The sequence below is a fragment of the Nicotiana sylvestris genome, chromosome 4, assembly GCF_000393655.2.
Source record: "Nicotiana sylvestris chromosome 4, ASM39365v2, whole genome shotgun sequence".
In the NCBI taxonomy this organism is placed as follows: domain Eukaryota; kingdom Viridiplantae; phylum Streptophyta; class Magnoliopsida; order Solanales; family Solanaceae; genus Nicotiana; species Nicotiana sylvestris.
The window spans coordinates 25,172,327-25,188,308 of NC_091060.1; the positions used below are offsets into that span (position 1 = coordinate 25,172,327).

Consider the following 15,982-nt stretch of genomic DNA (forward strand, 5'->3'; position numbering starts at 1 on the left):
TAGAGAGACTATTCTCAATAGACACTCCACTCAAAGTAAACATAAGTATGACAATAAAAAAAATACACTAGTAAAGAAGCCGTGAAAAAAAAAAAAAAAAAAAAAAGAAGAAAACCAGAAGTCGGATATGAGACGGCGAGTCATGAAGGATGTGTCAAAAATATCATCCTATAGAAGTCGGATTCTTATTAATCCTGCTTTTTGGCTGAATTTACTTTTGCTCCCGTTTTGGTCATAGATTTTGGCTTAATTTAAAATATATATATATATATATTGTATGTTTATGAAATAGGATCATGTTTTCTAGAAAAAAATTTCAAAAGTTTATAAGTTCCCAAAAACTGGTTTAAGACAATTTTTAGGTGAAAATTTTTCTTCCACTCACAAAACTTCAATTTTTCTTAAAATAAAATACATGTCCAGAGTCCAACACAACTTCAACTTTCAAAATTATTTTGCAACACAACTTCAAAAACTCTTTTTTCAAGTTTCAATCAAATTTATGTCCAAACGCTAGCTTCATTCGCAAGAAACTTCGATTCACCATTAGTCTTTAGCATCAAGCTTACTAAAGTAGATATATTTTGGGAATACTCTTGTCTGATTTTGGAAGATTCATTGCAAGAAGGATGAGATATTAAAGAAGGAAACTAGTGTTCTTCTGTTGGCTTAATTTATTCTATGAAACTTTTCTTAGAGCGACCGTTATTTCACCTTAGTAATAGACCGGAGCAGATGTAGTGTGTTAATGATGGGTTCAACTGAACCCGTAACTTTTTACGCGAAACAAAAATTTATATATAAAAATTCTTTAAAAATACAAAAATAGTAGACATGAACCCATAACTTTAAAATTATAATGAGTTTAATGTTAAAACCCTTAAAAAAACATATAATTTAAATCATGAATCCGAGGTAGGCTTGTAATCAGACAAAGAAAAACCTATACATAGTAATAAGGTGTTTTCAGCTTTAACACCATTTTCTTGTTTGCCTTCATAGACTTTTTGAGTATTTTCCATTTATTAATTTCAAGTACACTCCAACCTCTCCATTTTGAACTTGTAACAGCCAAACCATAGAGTGCAGTAAATAGAACTGTAAACATAGGAGTAGAAAATGCTGTAGCTATTTTCACTGATATTCAAAACGAAAGAAGTATAGGAACATGACAAATCAGTTGCCTACAGAATTCTCTCCAGTGTACTACATTCGAAATCCATCAAGAGAGTTTAAAGGAACTGCCTTTATATCCTTTTCCCCTTACACAACAAAAGTATTGCTGCAGAAAAAGATACTTATTTTAATCCAGTGTTTGAGGCAGATATAGAATAAACATGAAATATAGAAATCAATAAGTTGTCATTAAATGATACTAGAAATTAGCATATCACAGCACTATCATGACCAGAAAGCAGAATGCAAATCCATCTTCTAAATTGGAAAGTTTTGACACAAAGATTACTTGACGAGGCAAATCTTGATAACGGATGCAGCACCAATACGATGAAGTGCCACAACAGCATCACCAGGTTTGCACAGCCCTTTCGCTACGGCTGATTTCAGGGAAGCTTCCAGAATCACCTCAGTTGATTCGGAGTCAGTGGCCTTTGCAGAACCTTCGGCAAGAATCGGTATCAAGCCCCTGTATACCAAACTATGCCTAGCCGGGGTCTCATCGCTGATGGACCAATCAAAAGAATCTGTGGTCAAGACAGGCACAACGACAGATAGAATAGGAACAGCAGGCCTATACTTGGCAACCAGCTTTGCCGTAGTCCCGCCACGTGTCAAGACAACAATGAGTTTTGCATGAGCCTTGTTGGCTGTGCGGACAGCGGATGACGCTAGACTCTCTAGTGGACTCATTGGAAGAGGAGTACACCTGATCATTTCCTTGAAGATAGCCCCATAGTCAAGTGAAGACTCTGCCTCGATACAGATTTTTGACATGATTTTTACCGCCAGCTCAGGATAAGCCCCAGCTGCACTCTCCCCACTAAGCATAACGCAGTCAGTACCATCCAAGACAGCATTAGCCACATCGGTTGCCTCAGCACGGGTAGGTCGTGGAGATTTGATCATTGATTCAAGCATCTGAGTGGCAGTTACCACAGGCTTACCAGCAAGATTACACTTGTATATCATCATTTTCTGGGCCAAGAAAATCTTCTCAACTGGAATTTCCATTCCAAGATCACCTCGAGCAACCATAAAAGAATCTGTCTCACGTAGGATTTCGTCAAAGTTAACTACCCCCTCTTGATTCTCAACCTTCAAGACAATTTTAGAAGATAAAAACATCAGAGGATGCCACAACTAGTTAGCAGTCAAATATTTGGGAAGAAGTCTAAAATGTTAATTTAGATTACATAATCCATCGCCATGTTTTATGTTCTTTTCTCCTAAGCAATGCATGTGTTTCAAAATTCAACCATACCTTCTAAATATAAAAGATTAAATGACTCTGCATACCTTTGACATTAATTGAATGCGCTTGGCATGTGGACCAAGAACCTTGCGAACATTGACAAGATCTGAACCCTTGCGCACAAATGAAAGAGCAATCATATCAATGTTGTTAGGAACACCCCACTCTAGTATATCTTCCTTATCCTTCTCTGTAAGTGTTGGGAGGTCCACAACCACACCCGGAAGATTTACATTCTTCCTCTCTCCTAAGGTGGCAGTATTCTCGCAGCGACATCTCACTGTTCCACCCGCTGGATCACATGACAGAACAGTAAGGGTTATGGTACCATCTGCACACAAGATGGTATTGCCCGGCTTCAAGTCCACTACCAACTTCTTATAGCTCATCGTGATTGTTTGTTCATCTCCTTTTAGGTCATAGTCTGTAGACACAGTGATTTCTTGGCCTTCTTTCAGCTGAATTGGTTTTCCATCCTTTAAGAAACCAGTGCGAATCTCAGGTCCCTGAAAAAAATGTATGTTAGTTCAGCACCTACGTAGCAAATTGAAGCTACAGAATACTCGTACATGCAGAATAAAGGCAAGGTCTTAACCAGTATTCTTGAATTGTCATGATAGCATCATTTAGGATAATATTAATATTAACCATCGAGAACCCAGGAACAATGCAGCAGTTTCTAGAAACAAGGAAATAAAGAGCAAAAATGGTAACTGGATTCTGAATTAGATAATACAGACATAGAAATGTATGACATAGCACAGAAAATGTATGAAGTTATGAGTATACACATGCAGTTTATCCTAAAACAAAACTATGGTTGCATGAAAACAGTGCAACACCCTGCCCAAGAATTATTGAGTATAATATTTCTCAAGCCCTTGTATATTTGTATAAAATGCTGCATCATTTGGTACAAGTCCAAGTCACACAATGTATGAGATACCACTCTATAGAAGCCGTCTAACTTCCCTTAACCAATAAAGCTACCACCTAATATAAGAAAAGTAACTCTTAAAGTAGCTTTGAATTCTTTATTTTTCGATATTTAATTATTTTATGGGAGTTACAAATAACTGTAGATGAGACAATTATGCATTGGAGCTCTCAGACGAATACCCATTGTGCAGTTTTTGGTTAGTTTGGAAGAAGGAAAAGAAGAATGCTTTTGTAACAATAAAAGAGACGTAAATAGAACAGAAAAATCTTATTTATTTCATTTAATCTTTTTGTGCAAAGAGAAAATACCCATGTGTGAGACCATCGAGAAAGCTTGGTAGTAGAATGTGGATAAGTGAACTATACAACTGTGTATTTTCTTCACATGTTGAGTCATCTTTCAGCCTTCACATGTATTTTCTTTCTTTTGTCAAAAATTAAATTTTCATCATCTTCGAAATCTACCATCTACAGCACTTAATCTTCTTAACTTGTATTTTACCGTAAGGCCATAGTCAATAGAAGATCAACGTTTTTACTAACATATATGCAAAATGAGGAGAAAGCTAAGAATGTTTGCTGGAGGCTGGAATGCCTCGTAAACGGAATAAGAGGCTTTAAGAACAAGCACAAAATAAAGAAAACCACAAAGAGATCGTATTAACGTGTGAAAAGGCTCCATACTGGAAAAAAAGTAATTGTCGGATAGCAGAGGTAATTGGTTAACAAAGGCTCCATACTCACTTTTCTACAAATATTATTTTATTATCTAGTGGTTAACAAAGACTAATCCAATCGAAATAATGCACTTCACCACCACTAACGGAAGGGAATTGCTTAGTACCACATAAAACAAGATCATAACGGTCTCTTTCTCCCCAAACTATGTAGGAAATATGGTCCTTTAGATTTCAAATTTGCCACTTGCTAATGAAACTTTAAACAAAATACGTGTTTTTCTGTGAATCACCTTCACTTTACTCTTATTATACTCTAATTTAGCTGACCTGGACACCTTGTTGAGGTATATCTTCAAGCAAATGCCACACCAAAATTATGGCCAGCTCAAAATTACTTTATCCTTCTCCATTTTTATAGACAAAAGACTTGTCAAACTAAAAGATAATAAATAAAAACAAAGTATTGTGGAAAGAAATGCACCTTGAGAAAAGATAATTCGGTTTTTTTTTTTTTGAGAAGGTAACATAAAAGATAATTCAGATTTCCTGACATTTGACTATCATATTTAAAAGATCAGTTATGTACTGTTGCCAGTAAAATAAACCTAGCTTGCGAGGGATTTCAAGATACTACCACCTAAACATCAAAAACAGAAAAAGTAACAAATGACAAAACCAGCTGCAGAAGAACCAAGTTGAAATACAAGGAAAATAACAGATAAACGAAACTATGCATCAAAACCAAACCTTGGTATCAAGCATGACAGCACAGAGGATCTGAGTATTCTGCATAGCAATCTTAAGATTGTTTAAGGTTTCCTGATGGTACTCGTGGGTCCCATGGGAAAAGTTAAACCTGGCAACATTCATTCCAGCATGAAGGAGCTTCTCCAGCATTGGCACTGATCGAGAAGCTGGCCCTAAAGTACAAACAATTTTGGTCTTCGGGATACGACCATCATTTGGGAGATCCTTCATGATTCCAGCTATGTCTATGTTCGCCATCCTATATATATCTGCTCAAAAGGACAAAACTCACTCTTTTTCAGAAACACATATAACTATAGCTCATTACGGAAAACACTTTGATAAGCAATGGCGGACCCACATGTACTCAAGGGTTCGTCGGAAAATTACATTGTGTAGCTAGATAAAGAAAAAATTATGTATATACATTATATATTGACACTCTTGGCTTCTTCGTGAGTTTACTTTTATATATTTTGACCTCCTTAGTGAAAATCTTGGCTCTGCCACTGTTAATAAGTAAACATTTATTGATTTGTGGCAGGAAAGTGCTAGTTGCAAAAATGGATCTTGATTCCTTAGATCTGATTTGCTCGTTATTGAAAATTGTGGCAACTAGAAACACAATAATAAATAGCGGCCGAGATTGACTAAAGTCAAAGATGAAATCCCCTGTATATTCCATTAACTTTACATACAAGTGAATAAGAAACAACAAATAGGTTAAAATTCCTAGGACATTCATTCAACTGTATGTTCAAAACTTCACTACTGTATGATTTAAGAAATTACCGTACTTCCAACTTTAACAACATGGCTAAGAATAAAGCATAAAACTTTCTCAGATGGTAAAATAGAAATTGGCAAAAAAAACCATGTGAATAATTTTGAAAAGCCAAAAGATTAAAACTTTAGATATTCATGAAAAGATCTCATGAACTATTAACAAAAGTGGATCCAAGAAATATAATGAGGGATTCTAAGAGGGTGAAATCAAAAGCAAAAAACTTTGGTCGTTTCTCAATCTGATACTTCAGATCAGCAAAAAGAACACTAAATCAAAGACCCAAATGACCAAAAACAAGAAAAGAACACAAAAAAATAAAAACTTTACAACAAACCAAGTATTTGTACAAGTCTTAGAAGCAAAAATGGAGCAGAAAAAAAGAGCTTACCAAGTTACAACAGAAAGCTACAGATTCAAGATTTTGCTGCTGCTTCTTTTTTGGGGGGTGTTTGGCCAGATTCAACTATGTGCTGTGGAACTAAAAATATCAGTTGCTTTTATATTATAGGTTATGAGTATGAAAAAGTGTAAAGTACACAAAACAAGTGTAAAAGAAAAAGAGTCGTGTTAAACGGTGGGCTGCTCTAAATACCAAATGACCAAACTTGACTATCACCTATAAAATGCCCTTTTGATTAAATGCCCTTTCTTATTCTCCAAGAAACATATGTGGGCGTTGGACATAAATGTTTTATTTGATTTTTCACCTCGTATTCGATATAATGCATAATTAAATCCAGAATGACACATTAAGGGTACATTGCTCCCAATAAACGCAATTTTATATTAATTTTGTATCTCTGATTAAAAATGTCTCATTTTATCTACAAGAATACAATTTTATTTTTTTAATGTTATTGTGATCCATTGCAGATCTAAATACAAAATTTTCTTTTACACTCGAACTATTTCAAAAGAGAGGGAAAAAAAGAAAGCTAACTTCCCGTCTGAAATGTATCTGAATTGTGGTAGGCTGAACTAGTTGTCTTCACAGTGATTGTGCAGTGCTTGTTTGTTTAATATAAGTAAAAGGAATATTATGGCATCACCTAAAAAAGATACTTTGCTACAGAGCTGATGTCGACATATAATGAATCATCTCGGCTGCTGCTCTTTTTGGCACTTAATTTATTCCTCCTTAAACAACGGTAAAATTATTTTTGTATAACTTATAAGTTATGGATTTAAATCGTCAAAATAATTATTAATACTTGCATTATGGCAGATAGTCTACGTTTTGAAATACGACCCTTCCCGAATCCAATCTAGTTATGTATGCACCGGATCGTCACTTTACTATCCTTTCGAATCATGGATGCTATACGTGGCCTCCTTGTTTTAACCCATCCTCTTCACCCCACCAACACAAAAAAAAAAACAATTTATTGATCTACTTTGATGCCATACGTGGCTTCCTTGTTTTAACTCCATCCTCTACAATCCATCAACACAAAAAAAAAAAAACAATTTATTTTGGTATAGTTCAATAGTCTTTTTTTTTTTTAATAAATATACTGTATGAGAGATTTCCCAGCACGTAAGAGAGATATAGAATGCCATAAGTGTCGTTACCAATTAATTTATTTTGCATTTAGTGGAACATACATCTAGGCCATATCAATTTTTTGTGTGGTACGCATCCGATATTCACAACACTCGATTAATTCAGATTATATTATAAACTTACTAAGAGAGATAAAATGATAAAGTGCTCTCTACCAAAAAGTTTTATTTTTATTTTTAAGGCTCTAAACCAAAAGTCCAAAGAGATCTTAACCTCTATCACATCCTTAATGATAACAAGTCATATGAATGACAAAATGTGAATGTACTCAACAATTAACTAATATTTAAATATAAAAAGATATTAATTATTTTAAATGATTACAAAAAAAATTATTATTAAACCATAATAAATAAATAAAATAGGGATGACTTTTTGATAGATAAGGGAAATATAAGCAATGTAGCTTACGAGAGATTTAAGTAATTTTTTTAGTCGTTCCAAATGTAACAAAAAAAAAAGCTTATTTTTATTGGCAAATAAAATTAGGTATAACTATATTTCCACCTTCATAAAAATAGCACCTCCTTAATTTTATTCTTAAATTGATTCCAGCAATCCATCAATCTTTTGAGTTTAGAATGTCATTGGACCAATATCTTTCAAAATCTAGAAGACAATGACAGAGAACGGAAACTTAGAATACTAGTACTAAAACATCAAAATATCAACCGTCTAATGAATTAAAAGACAAAGATACTCCACAAGAAACACTGACCCTGCATAAATATTAAACTTAGGCATATTATGCAAAATAGATATATAAATTTATGGAATAACCTGATAAATACTTGAACTTGTCACATGTGTCATTTTAAACCGGGTCGGATCCACGTGGAGGGGTATGGGGCACGTGAACTCATGCTCCCCTCCTTAGATTGTGCATCACAGACATGTGTTCTTCTGTTTTTATTTCACTCTTTGACATATCTTTTAATTATATTTTTGGTTTTCTTGGATATCTTTAATTTCCTTTTTCCTTTTGTGTTTTCTTTATTTCCTTTTTGGTTCAATCATTGAGTTTCAAAAACGCTAAAAAACTAAAATTTGAATTAATTTGACACTTTTCAATGTCAAGTTTCCTCTTTTTTCATTTACCACTCTCTTTTTGAATAGTTATTTAATTTTAATATATCGAGCTCAGTATTTATAACTATAAATAAATGATGCTATCATTGAAGTAGGAAAATTATTCATAGACATTTGTTTATGGAATGATAAGTTTTTGTAATAACAATAGTGATTGTTATTCACTTGTCAAGTTGTTGTTATGGCAAAATTTCGGAGGACCACCTCAAACGGTGGTCGAATAAAGTGCACATATTCTCCTGAAATCCTTGATCCGACTCTACTTTTAAACACTCGTGTATATAAGATTATATGTGTGAGGTCCAAATGCCATTTACGTGGCAAATGAACAAATAAGAACGCTAACTTGCGAAAATTCACAAAGTATAACTTAGTCACATCAGAATAAAGGAGGAATATAACCAAAAAAAATGTATTAATATTTATGTATCTATTAAACAAAATATAATGGATATCGTCATATATATAATCAATTTCAGCTAATTTATAATATAATTAACCTCAGCCAATTTGCAATTAAATGTCGTTAATTAATTTATGATAGTAATATATTACAATCACATTTCTTTTAGAGAAATGGAATATATTACATATGATAAAACCATTATATATTACTCAAGAGTCAAGTACATAGTGCTGCATGTCCATATTGACTCCTCCAACCCCAACCCCAACCCCCCCCCCCCCCCAACCCCCTGCCCAAAAAAAAAGACCAAAAAAATCAAGTTCCTAGATTTAGTTTTCCACTTCGTTTTATATACTTTAAGAGTTTTGCGACCATTTTTTATTTGGAAAATAGTTCCTTCGTTTCACTTTGTTTGTCCCATTTACTATTTGGAGAGTCAAAGAGATTTTTCTTAATATTAAATATTTTGAGTTATAGTATTTTTTTACGTTATTTTCATACATACAAATTGTATTTCAAAAAAATTGAAGAATTTATGTCCAAATTCACACAAAAAAATTAAGTGTTTTGACCCCTTGTAGTCTTTGTAGTAGTTCAACTGATGAAAAAGTATCAAACCTACAAGTTTAGAGTCAACAATATAAGTCTTGAACGGTCAATGTAAAAAAACTTTGCTATAGTTTGTAAATGTAATAAGCTCCTTATTTAAAAGTAAAATTTATATTTAAAAAGTGCATTATAAATACAATTAACCACAAAATGTAAGTGTTTGTTTGAGAAATTCACAAGAAACATTTCGTGATATTAGGATTTTATTTAAATCAACTTAAACTCCACCATGTGAGCTACGGTAGGTTGACAATTAACGTACAAATAGTTTAATTATTATTTTAGTACATTCTTTAGATACAACAACAACAACACAGACCTTACCACTGCTCTGGGGTAGAGAGACTGTTTCCAAATTCACCTCCGGCATCCTTCCCTCCAAGAACTTCTCATCTTGCTTTTGGGAAGACTCGAACTCACAACCTCTTAGTTGGAAGTGTGAGTTGCTTACCATCAGAGCAAGTCCCCTTGTCATTCTTTAGATACTAACTTGAATAAAGCTGAACAGATATGAATGATTCATATAACTGAATTTGATTCTTAATTAATAGGAAACTGCGGACCCCTCAAAGAATTATGAACTACATTTGATAAATCTCTATTTTTCTCAGCTTCTAGTATACTGCTGCATGTCCTAATTGACCCCTCCCAAAACGACAAACAAATTGTGATATTTCTTTTTTTATATACCTTTCTTTTTTTGGGTTAAATACCAGCCATTTACTAGTTTAACCTATGCATACCTTTTTGGTTCGTCACTACGTTGAACTAATTCTTTCTTATTTTTTTGCAAGATACTGTTTGCCCCTTGAAAAAAAGGGTAAAGTTCACATGATGACAGAGTGAAATAAATATCTAGCATTTAGAAGGCAAGGTAGGAGGCGAGCCTTGAACAACGATAAAATTATTTCTATATGACCTATAAATTACATGTTCAAGTCGTGGAATCCGCTCCTGATACTTGCATCAGAATAGGTTCCTACATCACACTCATTTAGGGTGTAATCCTTCACTGAACCATACGTGAACACAAGATACGTCGTGCACGTGTCTACAATAAAGTACAAATCCCTTACCAAATTTGGATGGTAAACAATCAAACCTACCAAGTAGCTTAATGACAAAAAACTACCCTACCAAGTGATGGTGAAGGATCAAATATACGACAATCTACATGAAAGGGCAGTTTTGTTGATGCATCATTCCACTTCAGAATGAGAAGATAGTTTTTTTCAGCAGAAAATTTCGGTCACTTGGATAGGTTGATGCTACAACTAGCAAAGCATATAAACTACAGCCAACTGGAGGAAAATTGTGTTCTTCTCTTTTTTGGATATAACCATCTGATATCCGGAACCTACCGGCCCGAACTAATTCAGATTTGCGCCCTCATTGGGCCCATTAAAGGGAGAAGTGCTTTTTTCCGTTTTCATACTTAACCCGAGACCTCTGGTTAAAGCTAGGAAAATGAATACTCAAAACAATTCCTACTCCGAACACATCACCTTGAAAATTAATACGAGGAAAGACCAAAATTTCAGGTCACATGAATGCAACACTAGTACATCAGAGTTCACCAGACAACTGAGAGACTCAGGCATATATATGTTCAGTTTTCATATTGGGGAGGTTAATGATAATTCCAGTACTAAGTTATTACTACATAGTAATATTTATCCGTACTTTCTAAGATAAGCGAAATTTACTTTGATGCTGCAAAATGCGAGTACTTCTCATATCAAAACCCAAAATCTGCTGATATTATCACTGCTGGTTAGTCCGATCAGATGCGTTTTGGAGGAGCATATGGGATATTTTGATCTTTACAAAGATTCTGCAGAAAAAATAAAAGTAAATAACAATGCGAAACAAATGCACAACTTAAATTAGGACGTGTAGAGTAGCTTATTAACAATTACAGAAGGAGCAATATCTCCACATAAAAGAAAATCACTTTCACAAAGCCAATGTGATTATAATTTGGCAAAACACTCATTAGCCTAATATATTAAGAACTTGCGCTCCAGGTGTGACACTAATATGCTTTGACAAAGACAGAGATCCTAGCTCTCCAATAATAAAGTTAACTTTTGCAACTAACAGGAATTGGAAAAGATGTAACAGAATTCAGTTAGTTGTGTCAATTGCCTACAATCACAATGTACCGCGACATTGCCTCTATAGTTATCACATGCTTAGACAAGGTAACAACAGGAAAAGAGAAACTGATTCGACAAGCCTAAGTAAGCCAACACAGAGAAAGATATTTCTCACCAACCTAAAAGGAATTTCAAATATAAAAGGCATAGGACGACCAAATATTGACCGGCAAGGAATAGCTAGTACAATATAATACAAGACATGAACGACGAGACAATTTGCATGTAAAAGAATAAATTGACATAGCTTGCTAGTTCAAAACTTGCAACTTTACAGCTATCTGATGAAATACAAAAGGACTTTGGAGTAGCAAAGATCTAACATCACTTACCTGCAAATCGTCCGGAAGCTCATCAGACACTAAAAGCGCGTAACAACCAGAGACATACCGTGCTGAAAATGTTTCAACAAGCAAAAAGAAAGAGAGAATTTGGGTCAACTATATGCCTCGTTATGCAATAGGAAGCAATAAAATATTTGGTATAGAGATGACAGGGTATTTACCAACATACAAAATTCAGACAGATAACATTTGCAAACAGTCGCTAGCAATAGCATAAAGAGCAAAGAATACAATTATCAAAATGTGCTTTTTCTCTTTTTCTATTTTCTTCCCTTTTGTGGAGATTTTCAGTGAATGGAGTGGAAAAGAAAAATAGTTATAAAGCATCGATCCTCAGGTTGCATAATTACAATGCGACTTAAGAAGCTAATAAAGGTGAAACATCTTGGTAAAAAATTGGAGTATTGTATGTTACTGACAACCTAAAAGGAGTTCCTTAGCTTGAAAAGGCTATTATATATACTAAGAGTTGGAAGGAGAAAAAAAATTGATTTATTTCAGATAATCAGACCTTTCCTAGTACTCCTTTTTTTTTAATGTATTTCCTTCGTCGATCCCTATAAATCTAACAGGTACTCCCCTCTCCTACTACTCAGGCATAATATCATCAATGTTTGAATTTTGGAGGTCTTAAGTGCTCTACCAATTCAAGGCATAAGCTTCCGTCGAAGATCTTTCAAGTCTAATCAAGACTGCTGCTCTTTTAGCGTAGCCTCACTAGAGTTTCCAATGGTGATGCACCAAGGAGTTGTCAGGATAAGAAAAGTGTTACGCTTACTAGGAACATGTGTCACTTAAATTGAACCCTCAACATTATGGGGGTATAAGGCAAACAGTCGGAATAAACTAATTAGATGTAAGTTTATATAAGGAAACAAAAGATTGCAAAAAAAAAAGGGATGTCTCTTTGAAGTTTCTCGTCACCAATGTGTACTCAATTATGAACCAAATAAAAAAAAGGTTATCAACAAGAAGCCCTCTGAATAAGTATTTCCCTATAGAATACGTTCTTCTTCTAAGAAGATCAAATTCAATAACTTGAGATGAATCTATTTGATAGCATCATGACCCCACTACCTAAATTATGACCGACATGGTTCCCTTCAAAAAAAATTCCAATCATTTTGCAAAAAACTGATATAAAAAAGGAATGTGAGTTCAAGATTCTTCCCTTTAACCTTCAAGCACCATGATGCAAACTATTAAGGCAAAATGCAGAAAGTACCAAAAGAAACAACCCTCGAGCATCCGCTAAGCCTCAGTTTACTACTTTCTACAATGTGCCTCCACATAATTTCCAAACATTTGCAGAAAAGCTAATATCTAAGAAGGAATTTGAAATCACTATTTGCCTTTTAAGCTCATAGCACTATGCAGATACACTAAGCCAAAATTCACACATTAAAAAAGTCTTAAAAATATCCTCAAGAAGAAAAGAGCAGCAACATATAGCAAAGTACATCAAATCCAAGTAAAAATCATCTTCGGAAAATTCATAAATAAACGATGATGCAGACACCAACAGACACCACCCTCCCAAAAAGCTATACAAGTAAGTCTACTCACAAAGGTTAATGAACATTAAGAACCCTTCACATAGGAAGTGCAGTGCATGCTAATAGCAGCAACAATTATACAACAACAACAACAACATACCCAATATTATTCCACATCTTGAAGTCTGGGGAGGGTAGTGTGTGCGCAGACCTTACCCCTACCTTACCCCTAATAGGGGTAACAATTATAGGCAAAAAAAACTTCACAACTTCCACTCATGTCAATAAAGGGAAAAAGGATATCTCATAATCACTAATGCTATGAAGCACTTTAGTTATGACATTAAAAAACTATAAAGCAGTTATATACACAATATCAAGCATGCAAAATATACTGAATCATAAGTAAACAAATTCTCTCAAAATTATAAGAATTAAAGAAAGGTTTAAGATACCAATTCGAAGCCACCGGGCTGCCCAGCTCCTAGTTGGATCCATGACTGAGATCAAACTATTACATTGTAACTCCAAAAATTACTAACTAAAAAAGGTAACTAGGCCCAAAAAAACAAAGAAGAAAGATGAAACATATATTTTCAGTTTTTCATAAATAAGAAACTAAAAGTTCACAATACCCAGTAAAATTAGAAGTAGTGCACTCCATAACACGCTCATGATCTTCTTCCATCTGGAAAAAGGGACAGTTCTCACATCCTGATTCCCTAAACTGCAATTTACCAAATAATCACCCTTCATAAACAATAAACCCCACTACAAGTATATAAACAACAACTAAGCCTCAGTCTCAAACAAGTTGGAATCGGCTATATGAATCATCATTGACTATGTAAATCCATTTTAATCATCTCACTACGAGTATGTCCAACAAAAAACCTAATTTGCACCCCCTTTTTTTCTTTAAAAATGTTATAGACTCCGGCCTTTTAGCGAAAAATAAAACCTATTCGAAACCCAAAATATAAAAATAATCTAACTATAATGATGCATCAAATGAAAGGGAGCCTTGCCGTAATTGGTAGGTCACGGGTTTGAGTCGTGGAAATATCCCCTTGCAAAAATGCAGGGTAAGGCTACGTACAATAGAACCTTATGGTCCAGCCCTTCCCCGGACCCCCCACATAGGAGCTTAGTGCACCGGACTGCCCTTTTAATAATACATCAAATGATGCCGACCTCCCATTGAGACATAGTTAATTGATTATTAACTTATACTCTCTTTGTCCCAATTTATGTGTCTATACTTTCTTTTTTACTGTCACAAAAAGAATGTCATAATTTCTTATTTAAAAATAATTTAACTTCAAATTACTCTGAATGAAATGATTTACAACCACACAAATATCTATGGCTTGTTTTAGACCACAAGGTTCAAAAATATTTTTTTCTTTCTTAAACTTTGTGCCTAGTCAAACGCCGCCACATATATTGGGATTTGGGACCGAAGGAGTAAAAAAAAGAGTTATAAGAACCAATAATCACCCATCAAAAATACAAATCCCACATCTATTATAGTAAAGGCAGACCTATCTGGTATACATATGCTAAACAAGCTTCTTGGCGGATCTACATTGGCATTTGTGGGTGCTTAAGCACCCATTACCTTCAATCATATGTAGTAAATTTGCATAGGCAATTATAAAAATATATAGATAAATATTGAGTGAGCACCCACAATTAAAAAAAATTCCTCTTCTTTTGGAATTTTTATTGGTTAGCACCCATAACTTTAAAATCGTGAATCCGCACAGAAAAACCTAAAGGCTAGGAATTATTTTGAAGAGTGTGGAATATGGTGGACACAGTAGTGCAACTAGAAAGCTTGTAGAAAGTGACATGGAGAAGACTTGTTTGTAACAACTTAGACTCTCCTAAATGGATGTTTATACTGTGACTTAGCTTGCAGCATATGAGAGGCTTCAGACAAAGGATAGACTTCCCCTCTTTGTGAATCTGAAAAAATGAAAGCACAATTCATCTTTTCTTTCTTTGTGCAATAGCTGCCAAGGTTTGGAGCAAATTATTACAATTGCAAGGTATTAGCTTGAACATCTCAACTTTTACCCTGGATAGCTTAAGAGTAGTACAGATTATACATTGATTGTAAAGAAGGAAGTTTTGCTTGATGATATAGGTAGCCTGGGATAGTTTCTCTTGAAGTCAACTCTTCTGTTTTTATTGAGCTGTACATAAAATCATTCACTTGGTATATATATATAAACCCCCCTACAAGTATATCCAAAATATATAAACCCCAGTATCCAACAAAAAACCTAATTTACTCTTTTTTTACTTTAAAAAATGTTAAAGACTCCGCCTTTTGAGGGAAAAGCATAGACTATTCAAAATTCACCTAATATTTGCAAAAATACAAAAAATAATCTAACAATAATGAACCCGAATAAGTTTAAAAAAAGGTATTGAAGAAAAGGAAAAAGGGAACCTGGTCGTACGTTTTGACAAGGCAGCAACGGAGACAAGCCTTTAGTTCATGGCCAAAGCTGGTGGGAATTTGTGCTGCTTGTTGGCTTCCCATTTTTCTTCTTACGTTTTTGTTACCACTCTTTTTGCTTCGCTTGATTCCCTGTTTGCAAAAAACGGTGAATCAATTATAAGTATTATAAGGTCCCAAAAGAATTTTGAAGTTCAAAATTTTTTTTCCTACCCCGCTAAGGTAATTTATACTTGAGGTTTAGTACATGTTTGGGGTGAA

General features: G+C 34.2%; 2 protein-coding genes across 4 annotated transcripts; both read right to left on the minus strand.

The window, feature by feature from the left end:
- Positions 1-1,113: 1,113 nt before the first annotated feature.
- LOC104225052 (pyruvate kinase, cytosolic isozyme) lies at positions 1,114-6,170 on the minus strand. The gene is made up of 4 exons (XM_009776812.2): positions 5,973-6,170; positions 4,798-5,066; positions 2,476-2,937; positions 1,114-2,274 (listed from the first exon to the last, which is right to left on the minus strand). The coding sequence occupies exons 2-4, from the start codon at positions 5,053-5,055 to the stop codon at positions 1,462-1,464; spliced, it is 1,533 nt and encodes a 510-aa protein (XP_009775114.1). The 5' UTR covers positions 5,056-5,066; positions 5,973-6,170; the 3' UTR covers positions 1,114-1,461.
- A 4,566-nt stretch (positions 6,171-10,736) lies between these two features.
- LOC104225051 (transcription elongation factor SPT4 homolog 2-like) lies at positions 10,737-15,956 on the minus strand. Of its 3 annotated transcripts, XM_009776811.2 has the most exons (6): positions 15,935-15,956; positions 15,713-15,853; positions 13,887-13,978; positions 13,707-13,762; positions 11,744-11,805; positions 10,737-11,086 (listed from the first exon to the last, which is right to left on the minus strand). In XM_009776811.2, the coding sequence occupies exons 2-6, from the start codon at positions 15,803-15,805 to the stop codon at positions 11,036-11,038; spliced, it is 354 nt and encodes a 117-aa protein (XP_009775113.1). In that variant the 5' UTR covers positions 15,806-15,853; positions 15,935-15,956; the 3' UTR covers positions 10,737-11,035. The 3 variants fall into 3 exon arrangements, with proteins under 3 accessions (XP_009775113.1, XP_070027943.1, XP_070027942.1); XM_070171842.1 differs by lacking the exons at positions 13,707-13,762; positions 15,935-15,956 and having other exon boundaries at positions 15,723-15,897; XM_070171841.1 differs by lacking the exons at positions 13,707-13,762; positions 15,713-15,853; positions 15,935-15,956 and adding an exon at positions 15,366-15,691.
- Between the last annotated feature and the right edge of the window lie 26 nt (positions 15,957-15,982).

What these genes read in the sequence shown, in the direction of transcription:
- LOC104225052 (XM_009776812.2), bottom strand. Translation starts at nt 5,055, where the DNA reads ATGGCGAACATAGACATAGCTGGAATCATGAAGGATCTCCCAAATGAT. An exon ending in CTGTCATGCTTGATACCAAG is followed by an intron (nt 2,938 to 4,797) that starts GTTTGGTTTTGA and finishes CATTTTTTTCAG; the next exon opens with GGACCTGAGATTCGCACTGG. An exon ending in GCATTCAATTAATGTCAAAG is followed by an intron (nt 2,275 to 2,475) that starts GTATGCAGAGTC and finishes ATTGTCTTGAAG; the next exon opens with GTTGAGAATCAAGAGGGGGT.
- LOC104225051 (XM_009776811.2), bottom strand. Translation starts at nt 15,805, where the DNA reads ATGGGAAGCCAACAAGCAGCACAAATTCCCACCAGCTTTGGCCATGAA. An exon ending in ACTACTTCTAATTTTACTGG is followed by an intron (nt 13,763 to 13,886) that starts GTATTGTGAACT and finishes ACAATGTAATAG; the next exon opens with TTTGATCTCAGTCATGGATC. An exon ending in AGCCCGGTGGCTTCGAATTG is followed by an intron (nt 11,806 to 13,706) that starts GTATCTTAAACC and finishes AAACATTTTCAG; the next exon opens with CACGGTATGTCTCTGGTTGT.